The 17,974-nt window shown below is 34.1% G+C and overlaps 1 protein-coding gene across 7 annotated transcripts in view; it reads left to right on the top strand.

The window, feature by feature from the left end:
- Nucleotides 1-17,974, top strand: part of LOC111428863 (supervillin) — a 133,517-nt gene that overhangs the window by 22,919 nt on the left and 92,624 nt on the right. For all 7 annotated transcript variants that reach the window (XM_023064566.2, XM_023064561.2, XM_023064565.2 and 4 more), the window contains exon 2: nt 14-3,743. In XM_023064566.2, coding sequence (XP_022920334.2) covers nt 86-3,743 — 3,658 coding nt within the window. In that variant the 5' untranslated portion in view covers nt 14-85. The remainder of the gene's footprint in view (nt 1-13; nt 3,744-17,974) is intronic.

Consider the following 17,974-nt stretch of genomic DNA (forward strand, 5'->3'; position numbering starts at 1 on the left):
TGTTGTTTTTCAGGTTGCCTGTACACAACCCAGACCTTGGTCTTCGTACACCAACGTCTATTATACTAAAGATGACCACTACAAGATGAATAGCGTAGAAGACTTGCCTTACTATAGAGAACATATTTATAATTCACCAACTTTAAATAAGAAGACGTCGGCCACAACTTACGATTTTCCTGAACATCCTCCCAAAAAGGATAAGAAGTGGTCTTTTGGGAGTTTGTTTAGGCGGAAGAAGAAGGAGGAAAGCGATAGTAGTAGCGATGAGGAGCCGGAAAAGAAAGGGTACTTTTCTAGGAAGAAGAAGAAATCGGAAAAACGGAAAAAGAATAAACAAAGACCTACTTTTGATCACATAGTTGTCCCCCAAAGGGATACTTTATACACTAATGGATACTTTTTTGATGAATCTGGTATTCTTTCCGACCCAACTGGAGGATTTGGCAGCTATCAAGGAAGAACCCTTTCAAGAACCCCTCAACAAATCCGAAAACTCCCAAAAATGGAAACATCGAGAGATGTTTCAAACAGAAATGGAATTGATAGACCTTCTTTGGGCTCAGCTGATAGTTTATTGAAAAGAACCCGAAAAGATGTTGCTAAAATCCGGGCGGAAGCAAGAAGGGACACTTACTTGAAAGAGAGTAGTTCGGATGATGATGATTCGCAGCGATCTTCATCATCGAAGTTAAGAAGCGACGAAAATATTAATAGATTACGCGATGGATCTATGAACAAAAAATCGAGGGCTGCAAGAACGGAAAGATACATCAGAAGATTGTCTAAAGACGAAGAAGGATTATACATCAATATAAAGTTACCTAAATCCGACGTTGAAAATGGTTATCACAGAAAATTTTTACAACCTGAGCCAAGAAAAGAAAAACCAAATAGTCCAAAAATTCAAAGAAATAATTCTATTTTTAAAACCCCTGGTTTAGCAACGATTCCGCCAAACCATCATATTAACAACTCTAAGCGAAATAGTAGGGAAAACGTTTCAAGTCCAAGCTTTACAAAACCTCCCATAAATAACTACAACCTCCAAAATAGGTACGGAGGGTCGTTAAGCTCAAACGAACCCAGGGAATTCGTTGGATACCAAAGAAGCGTATCCTACGACGCTGATATCAATAGAACCGCATCCCCAGAAGCTAAAAATGCCTCCTCAGAAGTAATTCATGCTCAGTTACCCATAGTAAAACCAAATCAAAGATTTCGAAACCTAAGTCTTGTGGAACAACCGAAATTATTAATTAAACAAAAACACCCTCCTCCTCCACCACCCCGAGATCCTTGGCGAGTCTACATCCACCCCCAAAACCAAGAATCAACAAGACCCATATCGTATTGTTTTGATCGTAACCCGCAAAAACAACTTATTGATAACTCTAATCATAAAATTGATAATAAATCACATTCATTTAATTGGAAACCTAATTTTCGATCTACATCTGAGGATCACATCCCATCAGAATGTTCCCCAATCCCATTTTATCCCCGCCCAGCTTCCGCCACGTCAGATCATCCAAAACAAAGAATAATAAGAAAAACAATTGGTGGTATTGACGCATCCGAACACTACCAATACTTAGCCGATAGAAATCCTCGAAGCAGAAAACCAATATTTATTCAAGACAAAAATGAAATTCATTGCCAAAACGAATCGAAAAAAGCAATCGATTTTTGGAAAAAAATCGATGAGGATATGAATCGTGTTGCGAAAATCGCGGAACCTCAAAAACCAACCGATTATTGGAAGAAACAAAATGGACCAAAAATGTTTACGGCTTCAACTCAAGTTCGTACCAATATATTTTTACCGATTACAAATAACTCGAATACTTTTAAGCCGATATCTAAACCAAACGATGGAATCGATGAGGTTGATTCTAGATCGAAAGATGTTGATGGCGATAGTATTTCGAACGAATTTACCAACGAAAGGAAATCATCGAATCTCGAAGACGCTTTAGATGAACTTGAAGCGATTTATAACAGTTTAAGATTAGGGGACGAGGATTTATTGGAGAGAGCTGAGGAACGCGAAAAATCGATTGCCGCCAAAAAAATAATGGAAGCTAATCTTGAATCTTACCCAGGTTGGGGACCACCATCAAGAGGGGCAATCAGTGATTCTAGTTTTAGTTATGAACCATTTGATTCAATCGATTCCCCAAAACGAAAAAAAATGGTAAGAAAATCGAAACATCCCGACAGAAAAAACGATGATATGGCTTTAAGGAAATTACATAAAGAAAGAAACCATACAATTTCCGATCCTAAAGATGTTATTTCAAGCGTGAGTTATTTATTAGCTTCTCCTATTCATCACAACAATGATTTGGAGATAACTAATTCTAAAAATAACAAAGAACCTAACGTTACATTGGATGATGTTGTTTTTAGAACAATTAAGCATGCTAATAATACGTTAAAAGTTTCTGATCCCCAACTACCTTTTGGTATTCCAATTGGACCGGTTCTTCCAGCTCCAAACAGCGATTATTTACATGCCGTACCAGAAACATCACCACAATTTACTTACAAAAATAAAAGAATACCAAATGTCGTTAAAGACGACTTGGCGTATAGAAATTTAAGAAAAGACTCGAATAAAGAACCGGTTTTACCTGCCTTAACACCCGATGATCTTGTAAACAATAACAATCCCATTTCAACACAAGATTCATTGAAACAAAACTTTGGGGGATCCATCAAAAAGAAACGCGCAATTAGATCGTTATCGGCTAATATTTATAATCTAATTCAAAACGATCCACAATCATACACATCATTTTATGAAGAAGAACAGGAACCGAAAGCTTTTGAAAAACCCAATCTCGCAGATATCGCGGATGCGATGGAAATCGCAAGACAAATTTTAAAGGAAAAAGAAGAAAAAATTAGTGCAACTAGACGTGCGTTTTTAAGCGATACCGAAGCGAAATATAAAAGAAAAGAGGCTAACGATCAAATCAATGAAAGTAGATTAAATTTCTTGAATAGCATGAAATCGAAACAAGAAGAACTTCAACAAAGGGTTTTAGTTAAAGTTGGAAAAGAAGAAAATCTCCAAACTAAACCACCGCGAGGTGTTACCCCAGAAAGAAAAAGTTCGAAAGAAACATCACCAGGTGATTTGAGTAAAGATGGGTACCACAGGAATTCTTTAGACGATCTTTTAACAGCTTTCGCTGTAGAAGCTCAAGAAGCAAGCCAAAGAATCGCGGAAGAAATCAGAGACAAATCAAATCATAAAACAGAAGAAAAGGATAACAAATTAAAATCACCTGCTTTAGTTCGAAAAAATTCACCAAAATTAGAAGATGGGAAAGAAATTGAAATCGTTTCTGAAGATATTAAATTAGCTCCTTTAGCAACATCGGAGTTACTTCCAGTTGAAGAAGATGTTGATGAGCAAATGGAAGAATTACAAAAAATCGCTTCAGATACTGAAGAACATAAATCGGTGGCTAATCTTGTTTTGTTTTGCGAACCTGAAGAACACGTATCTCAACCAATTGAAGAATTAGGTTCTGCTTCCGACCACGATTATGTCAACATACATACAGACGCTGAAGTAGAAGATACCCCCAATTCATTCAAAGAATCCGTGGAAGAAATAAAATGCATCTCGCCAAATGAAGAACTCAACGCAGATTTAATCGCTGGTTTCCAAGATCTCAAGAATATTGATGACGATGAGAACGACAGTGAATCGAAAACTAGTGAAGAAGGTGAGAGAGAGTGTGTTTTTAAGAGTAGAGCTTTAACCCAAGAAGACAAAGAGTGCGCTTTCTTAACAGAATCGTTTGTTGAGGTGTCCGAAAATGGAGATATAATTAATTATGTATCTGGCTGTGATATTATATTTAATAGAGAGTCTGAACGAAAAATTGAAAACGATGATGAAGTGAAAACTACGGATCCTGATTGTTTAGAAACCGCCACAATGTTAAATAGATTAATGTTAAACGGTTCTCCAAATAGTTCGGGATTTCATAGTAATTCGGTTTCTGATAATGACCCGATTGATGACGATCATCTCGATGGGAAAAATCCCACATTTTCTGGTCCTTTACTTGACTTGAAATCACCCCAATTGGTTAGAGATTGCATTAATAATTCCGTAGTTCTTCCTTCAACATCAAAACAAAGTTTTCCAAAGACTTTAAACGTTTTAGATGATAAAAAAGAGAAAAATCAGCCGGTTATGAATGATAGTAATAACGAAAAAAAACGGAATAATATTGATGATCATTTAGACTCGAATAATGCCTGGTGCATAGATCCTTTAGCGCTAGCTTTTGCATGTTCATACGGTTTCGCATGCACCTACCAAATGGTTAACATCGACGTTGTTACCGTTCTCGGGTTATTCCTACTTTTCTTGTCGTTTATAGCAGCTCTAGTAACGTAACATCCCATCCTGAAATTGTAAACTTTATCATTTCTTTTTGTAATATTAGTGTATATTGTATTTATGTAAGTAATTTATTTTTACTGATTAAAGAATAAACGTCGAATATATTAATTTTTTGTTTGGTGTGTTATTTGTTATTATTAACTAAACACATTAATTAATAATATAGTTAATAAACACATTGTGCTAAAGTGAGTTTGTAATATTAATAATGAGATAGCTTTTTTAGTTAATGCTAAAAGTATTTGCTATCGATTAAGCATGAGCATGAATTTAAAAATTGTATTTGGACTATTAAAGGTAAGTCAATGCACTTGTTAGTTAACAAAAAAGATGAAAATAGGGTTGTATAAATGAATCATTACATCAACATATTGCTCTTGGTTTTAATTAAATTAATATGAATAATTAATGTAAGCACATGCAATCAATACTTTATGCTTTTAAAATTCTTGTCCATTTAACACCCTTGCTTTTATTCTTACCGAAGCTTTTCATTTTTGAACTTACGACCCTATAATCAAAGTTCATATCTCTTACTAGACTATTTTATTTGGTTATAGGTGTTGTTTAACAGCTGCTATCCACCACCACATCCTCTACCGACACAATCAACTTCAGGTAACACTTTCGATCAAAAACACCAAAAGAGTGAAACAATTACTAAAAGGAAAAAGGATTTGGTATCTTAGAAATATCATTTTTTTTGTAATTATTATAAAGTTAATCTCATTTGTAAGTACTTTTTACAAATGATGTAATTAATATTAGTCATAATCGAATTATAATAAATTATTTAATGCATGAGAATTAATTAACAAATCCCCGCATATCTATTTTTGGACATATTTTAATAATTTTAATTAAATACGATATTGTACGCGTAATTGTGTAGATATTGTATATAGATGTCGAAAAGATATATTTATTTAAAATATAATATATATTATCCCTTGAAACCAAAGAAGTAGTTTTCTTTAAATCTTAAACCGAATTCAAACAGAAGTTTGGGTTGCCTATATTTCAGGGTGTCTGATATACAAAGTTCCCTCAATATTCACTATCTTGTTTATTAAACTTATTTCTCGCTTTGAATTTGGGGTTAACGATCTGTTCACGATCTGAGTTAATTGGAAACGGTGAAAGATTGGTTTTAATTGTGTTACGTATATGACCGTTGATATGTGAAGATTTTAAACGAATTTTTTCTTTTGAATAGATACCAAATTAGTTTTTGAGCGAATGTTGCTTAATTAGACGTTTGCGTGCTGAATCATTATTAAAAATTATTTAATGTAAACCGAGAGAATGGCATTAAATTGATTGGATGTACTTTTCAATTCGATTTTGATGGTTTCTGAAAATTTTCGTATTTAAATTTTTTTATTGAATTAAAACTAAGAGCAAAAGTTGTAATATTCTAACTTATTCTTATTTATTAAGAAATATATGTATAATAGTGGCGTAGAATCGGTTGCGATATTAATCATCATTGAACTGTTTAAGTTAACATAAAGTTAAAAAAATTACATAAAAATCATGAAACAGAACAAAAACATAAAACATCCTATTGTTGGTTGTAAAAGTTGCGAAAGCAAAAATTACATAGTCAAGACTAATATTTTCTGTTTATTCATGTTCAATATTTAATGTAACAAAATTGTTTAAAGTTGTATTAGTGGATCGTAATTACGTTTAACTTCTTTCTCACGAACCAATTATAATAAATAATCTTAGAGATAGTATTGAAATTCTTTCTTGAGAGCATCCAAAAGTTATTAATGTTTCTCGAAACACGTTTGTATTAAAACTATTTAACCAGCAAATGTTTAAGAGTACCAATATGTTCAATCGTTCTCTTTTCTATAAGTGGCAAAAGCCTCTGGAGATAATTGTAAAGGGTTAAACACTTGAAATAATTGTAAACAAATTAAAGTGTTGTAATTAGAAAGAAATCTGTAACTATTAATCCAAATAATGGTGTGGAGTGCAACCTCAACTCTTGACCTAGCTCTTGGGTTGCTGCATTTTAGAATCCACCATTAAGTTCGTATTCCCCTTGTCGTTCTAGGAGAGCATCTAGTTCTGCAATAAGTTGTAGTTGGAAGAATCTCCATCTCGTCGTTTCAGAATGTCAACCCAGTGAGGTATTAGACTCACTGGAATGTATTTTCGATGCTGTAATGAGATTTTAGTAACATTTTATGGAACTAGTTCACGTTGGTGACATTGGGTCATTAATTTTTATAGTTGTCAATGTGACAATTTTTGTCTATGGATATTTAAACACGTTCTAAGCATCGAACACAAGGTCCACAATGATAAGGACATTGAACTGTGAGCGTTTCTCTTATTTTGGGAGGTGTACATGAAACATTTCTTTCAGGTGAATACATTTTGTGTTTTGACACTTTCTAATTGTCAATTCAAATTTCTATTTTCAAGTGTTATGGTGTTGTACCAAAGTGTTGTAATTAGAAAGAAATAAAAAGAAATCTGTAACTATTAATCCAAATAATGGTGTGGAGTGCAACCTCAACTCTTGACATAGCTCTTGGGTTACTGCATTTTAGAATCCACCATTAAGTTCGTATTCCCCTTGTCGTTCTTGGAGAGCATCTAGTTCTGCAATAAGTTGTAGTTGGAAGGACCTCCATCTCGTCGTTTCAGAATGTTAACTCAGTGAGGTTTTAGACTCACTAGAATGTATTTTCGATGCTTTAATGAGATTTTAGTAACATTTTATGGAACCAGTTCACGTTGGTGATATTGGATCATTAATTTTTCTAGTTGTCAATGTGACAATTTTTGTCTATGTATATTTAAACACGTTCTAAGCATCGAATACAAGGTCTACAATGATGAGGACATTGAACTGTGAGCGTTTCTCTTATTTTGGGAGGTGTACATGAAACATTTCTTTCAGGTGAATACATTTTGTGTTTTGACACTTTCTAATTGTCAATTCAAATTTCTATTTTCAAGTGTTATGGTGTTACCAACTGTTACATACCTATTTTCCTACATGGTCAAAATTTATTTTATTTTTGTTAAGAAAAAAGGATAAAAACGCGAATTACAAAAATAGCATAAAAACACATTTCGTAAGACTTAAAGCACTTATTCATTAAAAAACTCGTGGCTGCGCCACTCATTTTTCAACTTGTATTCGTGCATTTCAAGCGTGTCTTACGAAACTAGTTTGTTAATATACTATTATGCTTACGTTCGTAACGGAAGATCATTTTGTCTGTCCCAAAAAGAATACATTTCCGCTGGTAGTTGAGGACTCCCCCATATAGGGTGAATCATTCTTCTCAAAGAATGATAGGATGGGATAGACGGGGAACTTCAAGAAACTCCTGGAAGTAGACATCTTGGAAACAAAATCGCAATCAAATTATACCCAGGATCTTTTTCCCTTTTTCATATGGTTTCTAAGCAGTTGAAGGCTCTCGATATTATTATGGCTGTTGACCAATTTATTGGCTGATTAATCCAACTATTAATTTAGCTTGTTCGGTTTCCGAGATTTTTCGCGTTTACTTTTCGCCTTTTTAACAGATTTAAAAAGGTATCCGTGGATAATTCATGTATTGCTCGTTTGCTCACACCATACACAAAATGCGGCATTGTCTTTGAGCTTAGTATGAAATTCTTCCGGATCCAGCAGTTAATCCGGGTTATAAATCAATCCTAGATTACATACGAAAATAAATTTCAAAGTATTTAGATGAAAAAGTACATAAACATGATCGTAAGAAAAATATTTGTCTTTCCTCTATTTATGTATTCTTCCCATTGTAGATATAGAAATAGCTATTGCCTCGTCTGTCACTTCGTCTTACGATACCGTATAGTGGAAAGTTCCCAAACTTGGTTCGCTGCAATATGCTATGATCAGGCACAGAACTGAAAACATCAATTAACTTAACAACGTGATGATCATATTTTACTAAAAAACCATAAAATTACAACATGAAAATGTTGTACAAATACTGCATTTTGCAAATTTTTTTGCGATATTATTAAGTAACAAGTCTAAATAGTATTGACCGCAAGAATCGTTGATTTTTCTTATCCACAACCCAAGTGTCCTAACCTCTTTTAAAAGACTTATAATGTGTATGTTAAAATCTTCTTCTACACAAATTCAAAGTATTCAGTTTATTAAGTATTACGCAAAAGAAGCTGGATGCAGCAAAAAGCCGAGCTTGGAAAAATACTTGAACCCAGACTTGTAGAAAGAGTGCATTTCTTGACCTACCTTGTTGAAAAATCTGGCTTTCAATGCCTTTAACATTTATGCATTTTACTGCGGCAATGGATTCACATAGCATACGGTGTTTTGCTGCGAACAATATTTTTTCAATTCAAATCAGTTTCAGTTATAAACTTGCCAAGATCCTCAAATAAATATTGAGTCTTTACAGTTTCATTGTGCTTTTGTAGACTAAAAGGTCTTTAACGATATCATCATTTAGGAAGCGTAATAAAGTGTGCGTCTTACATAACAGGTAAGACCAAACTTCATGCCTTTTATTCTACTTTTTCTTGTTTACTCTGTTGTGGAATGGTTCGTCTATTTAACTGTTTTTGTTGTCATTTGGGTCATACCTTTGGATTACTTGTTTTCTTGTTGATGAAATGTCGCATTTCAAGTGACACCTTCTACAAACGGATTAAATATTATGGGAGATAACACCTCACCTTGCCTGACTTCGTAGTTTATTTCAAACAGTTTTATTAGCTCTCCCCGAATTTTAACAGTTCCCTTCCATCCAATCCATGATATTAATTAAACTTATCAGCTTCTGTGGTATATATACCCAGTTTTGTAGCATGTTTTTTATATTTATTTTATCAAAGCCATGTTTGAAATCGATGTTAATGCTGTACAGGTCCATGTTATATCAAGTATAAAAATCTATAGTTGAGTGACCTAGCTAAAATCTCCTTTGATATTCTTCCAGGGTTTGTTCTGATTGTGAATAAGGTTCAAGATGTTGGTATATTATGTCTGATAGCAGTTTTTAAGTGATGTTTAGCAGCTCTGTAGTTGTTTGTATCAGTTTATTTATAGCAGCTTATACTTGTTCCACTTTTCTGGAATTTATTCAGTTCTCCATATTTCCTATATTAATTGATATAAGTGTCATATTTTCTGTCTTGATGCTTTCAATAGTACGCAGTTTTGTATTCTTTCCAGGTTCTTTGTAATTATTTAACTTCTTTATTGTTTGTGCAGTTTCTTCTTATATCGGTTCTGGTACAAACACATCATTTCACTATCGTCTTCTAATGTTAAAAGTTTCTCGAAGTATTCCTTCTATTTCTTCTTCACCTTCATCGTTTCGAAAATCTTAATGTTAAAACGTTGTTCCACTATGTTGTCAAATGTGTTTTTCATGAAGATATGATAATGAAAAAATGTTAAAAACGAACTTTAAAGCTAAAGAAAATAACTTTAACAAAAAAACTAGTTTTCAACACTCTATTTATTCTAAATTACAGCTTATTTATCAACAGATATTGAATATTAATGATTATTTATAGCCAAATTATCCGAACTTTGAGAACCCCATGAAGACGTATCAAGCATTTTCGCTTTAGAATCAAACGAACGCCCTGTATATATGTACTCTTTTTTTGTACCACAGCATCTCTAAAAATTTGGAATTAGGAAATAAAATTTGACGAGGTGATAAAAGATATGTTATCCTAGGGAGAACAAGTTTCTTTATTAAAAATTTATTTATTTTAAATATATGGGATTTATTGACGTGAAAAGAATTTAACTTCTTTAATTATAGTTGAATCGATTTCTTATATTTTTAAACTCGTATGCGAGTTTAACTTGAGTGACACACGAAGTAAATTTTAAGTAGAGGATTGCGCCACTGATTCTAAATAATGCATCTCGATCGACAAACGAAAATGAGATTCACGGGCTGGTTGACCTGTCTTCTATTTAAAGCCGTCCTGAGGCGTTTGTTTGAAATTATTTTGAACGATGACGATTCCAAACTTTGAAATAGAATGAACCTGTGTACAACTTGCGGGCAGGACGTCCTGTGCTAAACACATGTGCCGACCCGGAATTTCAATCTGACATTATTCGACGTTCGGTATTCCAGGGATATTCCCTACTACATTCCGGGACGTAAAGACATTCTTGTAATTGTTGTCTTTAAGAATAACAAGAATTCTACTTTGATACAAAAAAAATTTCTTTGTAATATCAATATATAATACACAACTTTTCTTGTAGTAGGTAAAAGTTTTAAGATTTCAAAAGTTTCTTTCTCTTTTGAGTTGGGACAGACATTTCTGCTCTCGGCCAAGTTTCTGTCTGATAAAAAAAGTAACAAGTGATTCTTTTATCTCTTTGGAGATACAAAAAAAGGGAGAAGGTGCTCTTGGAGAAGTCTTGGAGTTTTCGCGAGTATTGCCCACTGCGTGAAACCTAGTGAGTCAGCGCAAGGTTACACGAGAATGCACGCTGCTGCGAGCTACAGGTTGGCAAAGCTCCGCTGTTCATTTATCGACGACAACTGCGTTGTGACTGTCGGTCGTTTCACCGCTGCTCTCTAGCGCGATTTACAGATTTTTTTTAATCTCATCAGTGACTATTAGTGCTTTTTTGTGATCTTTGTGGTTTATGTGCTTTTTTTAACAACATTTTAGTACATTTCTCCTACTTACTTAAGAACAAAAAAAAATAAGACCAGGATAATAACCACAAAGTAAAGGTAATTAAGTTTGTAATTTTTTAATAATTAATTGGGAACAAAGTTTTTTTTCTAATTGATTATTTGAGATTCTAACGAAAGTGTTTATTAATATTTCCTCGTATAGTTCAAAATAACTTAACAGTTTGTGTACGTAATTTGTTGAGAATAGTCAGATTGTTTCGGGGATGTTTAGCTATAGAAAGGAATGTAAATAAAAGTTTTTTTGGGCCAAATCACATTTAAATTTAAACCGCGATCACGATTCTCCAATTTTTTGGAGAATCACGGTCAAAAGTACGTTACACTAACGGTTTTTGGTTCGTGGTAACTAGGGTCAGGTTAAAAGGTGTATCACAGCCCCTTCCTAGTACAATTTCATTTAACAATGTAGTCCCAACTTCCCGGTATAACCACTTTATGAATTTCGAAGAATTTTAATTGAAGTTTTGTCTCGTTTCTGAGAAATGAATAAATTCATGACGTAATTTAAACTGTCAAAATATTAAAGTTATTTCCGCATAAATAGAATTTCCAAAATAATTCTTCACATTCCAATTCTTTTATATAAACATCTTAACAACTTAGAAAGTCCACTGCGACAATGTTTATTATCTTAATAATCAATTATTGCTTCAATAAATTTGTCTTATAAGCAAACTTTCTAATTTCAATAAATAATTAAGCGCTTAATACTAATTAATTATAAAGGCATTTATCTGTAAATGTACGATAATGCAATGTCAAAAATTTGACCTACATCGTGTTCATAAATAGGCATTAATTCTATATTTGGAAGCGCAATACTGATAAAGAATAATTTTTTAATGTTACATTTTTCAAAAAAGACTTATTAGATAAAATTAGATGCAAATGTTTTGCGGTTATAAAGGAAGTAAAAAGGAAATTGTCCCACCACATGGTGATAACAAACATACGACCCAACTCAAATAAATGACGATACGTTCAGTATCTTTTGCTCAAAAGTACAACAAACAACAGTGTTGTCCCAACTAATCGAAATGTACGCGGTCGGTTTATCCATTTGTATACAAATGCAATGTTTAAATAACGCGCGGGGTTTTATTTTTATTTGTTAGTTGTGTTTGCCATTGCGGTACGAACGGCAGTTAATATTTAAACTCATGGACAACATACGAGGTTACGTTTAGAGTGAAAGCTTACGCAAAAACCGATAGGGAAATGTCTGGTAAGCAATAATTTACAATTTAATTGGGCGTTCGAAAAATGCGGGCGTTTCGTTATTGAAATTGAAACGTTTCGGACTTTTAAATATACACCGATACCACCGGATGTTTTTTCAACTAACTAATGTTTATTTTCGCGACTATAGCATCTATGTATTGAATTATGACTTGAATGTCGTTTAATTAAATAGCAGAAATTGGCTTTGAAGTTTGCTAAGTCACGACTTTCCTGACCGCTGAATTAATGGTACTCTTTGCACGCTACACCTGTGATTTATGATTTGCTTATGGCGTTTCTGCAATTAGGATTAATGTAAAAGCTACAAATTCGTTTGTGACCTACGTTTATGAAACCAATATTAAATTGAGAGGAGTTTCCAAAGTTGATTATGTCAATTTGTGTTGTCGATAAATTTGTTATCTTCGTCTTTTGTGAGTTCTTTGTTAGTTTATAGATAAAACGCTATCGGTGTCACCATTGATATCATTAGACCCCATTTCTTTTGTATGAGGTTTCTCTACATTCACGTTTCTTTTTATCTCTCAAAAAGGAAGAAATACTTTCTTAATTTTTCTAGAAATCTTTAAATACTTTAACCGGAAAGATTCCCTTGTTCTATAGACATCAATTGACGTCACAAAAACATCTTTTGTTCAGATATGATTCATAATAATTTCCAAACAGAGTTTTGTATAAAGAACATTCACCTTCTATATTGAGTAAGCGATTCCCACGCAATTTAATTTTTATAGATTCTAAAATTTACCGTGCAATGAAATCATCAATCAATCATAAAATTATCTTGGAAATTTTTGGTTAATTGGAATAGACGTTCGCAGTTCTTTTTCAATTCGCTTGATATTTATTAATAACCATTTTCGGTGTATGCCACGTTTATTACAAAAAATTACGTGTACAAATTGCTTTTTAATGGACGTATAACGACGAGACATCGCATCTTTTAAAACGACGAGATATAGACGTTAGCGACAATAGAGCTTCGTTCATTATCTCGACTTCGTACCGTTTAATTCCCAAAGTAATAAGATTATTAAACCGTAATTTAGAGTAATTGTATTTTACCAGTTCGGAGTTTCGAGATGAACTATTGTGTTGTCACTGACATTATTAAAGTTATGGGAGAAATTTTTTTATTACCTAATGGTTATTACAAAATAGTAATAGAAAATAAAACATAGTTTGAAACATTCAATTTATACGAAATGTCTTAATCTTAACTCGGTTATGGAGTATTTTTGAAGATGATATTTACGATTCATTGAAAGAATGTAGGATTGCCATTTGAGAGAAGGTTATTAATTCTCCGTTGATTGCTAATCAATAGGCTACGATCAAAGGTTATTCTTGGGTATTATGACGAATAAACTGTATATGTAGTTGTGATTTGATAGATTATTATTATTACTGTTTCCGGGTTGAGGGGAGCGTCCCCTATTGTCACCGCGACCTATAACCTTTATTGTAACTTTAGCCCTCGAAAAGTTTAGGATAACCTTAGTATGGCTCCAAGGTCTTGTTCCTTTATGGCGGTAGGTGTCAAAAAAGCTTTACCCAAAATTTCATGTCTTAGGCAATTACACAGTATATGTTTAGCCGTTTCTGACTCGTCGTTGCAAAGTCGCCAAGTTTGATCTTCAGCTTGTCCAATGTGGAAGAGGTGGTATTTTAGGGTTACATGGCCAGTGATGGGCACTGGGTAAATACACAAACAGTACATATAAAAGTGATTCAAGTAAAAATATAACAGATTCCGAAAAAAAATTAGAAGAAGGTGATGAAATAATTATCAACGATCGAAGACGTATTATAATCAGGCAACCACTGCTCACTCTTCATTCTTGCGACGATGATCTGCCAAGTTCCGCTTGAGCTTTTCCACAATGTTGACAACATCATTTACGCCAGTTCTTCTTCGTAGGTCTTCATTTCGTATGTGGTCCCTTAGAGTTACACCCAGCATCGACTTCTCCATCTTTCTTTGCATTACTTTGAGCCTCCTGGTAGTGGCCACCGTTAATGTTAAAGTTTCGGAGCCGTATGTCATAACCAAAGGAGGAAGCACGCATTGATTGAAAGCCTCTAAGTTTCCCGTAGGCTGTTCATGCGAGTGTCTTCCTTCTGTTTAGTGCGCTTGTTTGATTATCTTTCGATACACGAACCTCATGGCGAAGATATACATAACTGAGAATCATTGAGAATGAGAGGGTTGACAATCCCCAATGTTGATGTTAGAGCTGGGAACAAGATTTGTCATAAAGTTTAATTTCTCCACGTTGATTTTTAGCTCGACTCTTGCACACCTCCTGTAAGTTGTTCAGCATCAGTTCCATCTCTCCAAGGCTATCCGAAATAAGGACTATAAAGGTCTAAGAGTCCGCGTAGCGCAAATCCAGTTGTTTCCAATCCAGTTGTTTAAATGCACTCTCCAGGACTGTGATGAACAATTTGGGTTCAACATTGTATCGCTTTGTCTTACCCCACGCCCAATGGGTATTCGGTCAGTACTTTCATACAATTTTACCGTCATTGTAGCATTCTTGTAAATGTTATAAATTAGTTTGCTGTATCGATAATCAATCGACTCCGCATTGTTGACGTACTGGCAAAACTGCCATCACCTCAATTTAAATCAAATTTTGTAAATACCTTTAAATACTTATCTTGGGTAAATACCCCTGGGTATATATACAGGGACTTTTCTCTTGAACATAAATACCCTGGTATTCAACAACACTGTACATGGCTGGTTAGGAAATCTGAGAGCGTCCTTAGATCCCCTTTGCTGAGGCATAAAACCTGTTTGGTTTTGTTTTGCGATGGAGTTATCATATTTTTCGCTTGTCTATGGCCTGGAAGTTCTTTCCAGCGTAAGGCTACCTTCGAGCCCTCCCAACTGTTGATTACTTGTTGTAGGTAGCTTTTTGTAGTTCACAACCGGGTTGGGGTCCAATGAAAGGCGTTTTTGCTGCCTCTTTGGCCAGCTTGTCCACCTTCTCATTGCCTTCAATGTCTCTGTGATCTGAAACCCACCATAGAGTAACATCATTACCCTAGCGAGTTCTCTCAGCTTGCTGGTACACTCTCTGATCAGTGCGGAGTCATACGTGTAGACTCGAATTGCCTTTAGGGCAGCTCGACTGTCTGTCAAAATGTTTATGGATGCACCTTTTTGTCCCTTTTCTAAATTCAAACCGGTGCAGAAGTTCATAGCAAGATCTTCTGCTTGAAAAATAGCAGATAGGCAATTTAATGCGGATATTTGGTCCACTAATGTCTTAGTGGATTGTGAAGGCTTAGTGTTCATTACCTTAGTTTTACCTCTTTTCCATTACTACATTCCACGCATCTAGGTTTTTTGTAGATCATTCTTATTTCTGGCAAATATCATTCGCAGATGACATGGGAATAGTCCTTCAGTTACTTCGGTATTCTTTAAAGCTGTAAGTAACCTACTCCTAGTTTCTTTCTTAGCGGTTTACATTTTTCTGGATTTCTTTCTTAAATATGATGAACAGCTTCTTTCTTATCGTAACCCCATGATTGTTGTAGATGTTTCTGAACCTATCAAATTATTTCATTTCTTTTCCAGTTCTGAATTTTTTTCATTGCTACTAAAAAATTATGATTTTAGTTTAAAAATATCTTGTCTCTCTTCTTTTTATCTTTTTCTACATTTACAGTGTTTGTTACTATATGTTGCTGAAGTTGTATTGTTTAAATTGTATTATATTACATTTTGTCATCTTATTCTTACTTTTCAAACCTGTTTTAGATCTTCGATGTTCTTCTTGATTATATTAGCCTTCATCCTCGCCCATTTTTGAGTTTGCATATTTTTTATGTAACTTAGAGTTTTATGTATATCTCTTTTATTACATAATTACTGGCATTTTAAGATATTTTTATTTCAACGGGTTATCGTTTTCAATTTATCAGTATTTTTTGAGGAGTTTCGTGTATACATATCTTTGTATATAATCTGCTATCTTGCCAGAGCAGATCTTTGGTTATGTTGATGTGTTGTGCTTTGACCAATTATATGTCATAAACAATATTAATTAATATTATAGAGTATATAACAATAGCAAAGGCTTCGTGAAGCTCAGAGGCTGTGTTTTAACGACTGTTACACTCATCATATCTTAAAGATATTAAATGTTGATGAACAATCCGTTTCAAAATCGGTTTCCTTAAATATTTGGGGTTACCAATAATATTTAGTAAGTTGGTAATCGTGTTTCTTATTTGACCATCTTGACTAATGCCTCTAAGACCTCCAGTCATGCTTACCAAAAGTAAAACTTCATGGTCTTTGTAGACAATGTTATCCGAGTCATTATATTTAAAAGATGCTACATATCTTGAAAATACTAAGTATTATATATACAGGGTTAGGCAGGGAGGTATGGATGATTTGAACGTGGCGCCACGCAAGATAGGGAGAACCTTGGTGGATAAACAGTGGGGGTATCTGTTCGTCAGGAGTCGCCATTTAGTTATTAGTGGTTATTAGTAACAATGGAGACGTGGTCGAGTATCAACCTTAATACAGTATGGTTTCAACAAGATGGGGCGACATGCCATACATCGAGAGCAACTATGGAATTTGTATGACAGATCTTCCTTGGACGCCTCATTTCATTGCGTGGAGATGTGGAGTGGCCTCCTCGGTCACCGGACCTGGCCCCTTGTGACCTTTTTTATGGGGCTACCTCAAAGCACGAGTATACATAAAAAACCACGTACACTTGAAGCCCTAAGTGAAACAATAACACAAGAAATTTTTTAATTTTTGTGTTGCCAATATTCAAGCTACACATTGAAAAAATAAAAATTGAGTTTCGTTGAAAAATGAGGGTGAGGCTGTTATTTCAAATCATCCATACCTCCCTGTCTAACCCAGTATAATCGGATTCAACACTGGTTATTAAAAGTATTTAGTGTCTAGCTTAACTGCATTTTATGTTTGGCGGTCTTAATTGCAGCGCCTCGGCCGCAAACGACCTTGGCTACTTTGCATCATGTGTATCAAATATAATACTTCATACTGTTGGTATACAATAATATCCGAAGCCACTAGCGGCTAAGTATTATATATAATTGGTTTACCAAAAGTATTTAATGATTTCAATTGCAAAGTCTCTAATGAATTTATTTTCACTAGTTAAAGTATGCAATACGATACTTTAGCGGTAACTGATTTTAATAAATTACTCCCAGTTAAAAGTTTAGTAAAATAAATAATAGAAATGTCTTCGAGACGTTAAATTAGTTTATTCTCTTAGTAGGAGGGGTAGGAGATAATATAAATTTTAAACTCTGCTTTCCTCCCTTGAAAACTAAACTTTACTCCTTACTTTTAATTAAGCAAGTAGCCAACTTGCCGTAGTAAAACTTTTAGATGCAAATAAGAGAGAAACTTGTTAGTACTTAATTTGACGGTTTATTTTACGAAATCATGTAGCTGTAAACTCGAGAATAATTATATTATTTTATGTAACGCCAATTGGCAACTCTGCTTTCACTTTTGCGCTCCGAATCTTGTCGTGGAGAGACAAACTTTCATGTTGCAGCAAAAAAAAAA

The sequence above is a fragment of the Onthophagus taurus genome, chromosome 1 (assembly GCF_036711975.1).
Source record: "Onthophagus taurus isolate NC chromosome 1, IU_Otau_3.0, whole genome shotgun sequence".
NCBI classification, from domain to species: Eukaryota; Metazoa; Arthropoda; class Insecta; order Coleoptera; family Scarabaeidae; genus Onthophagus; species Onthophagus taurus.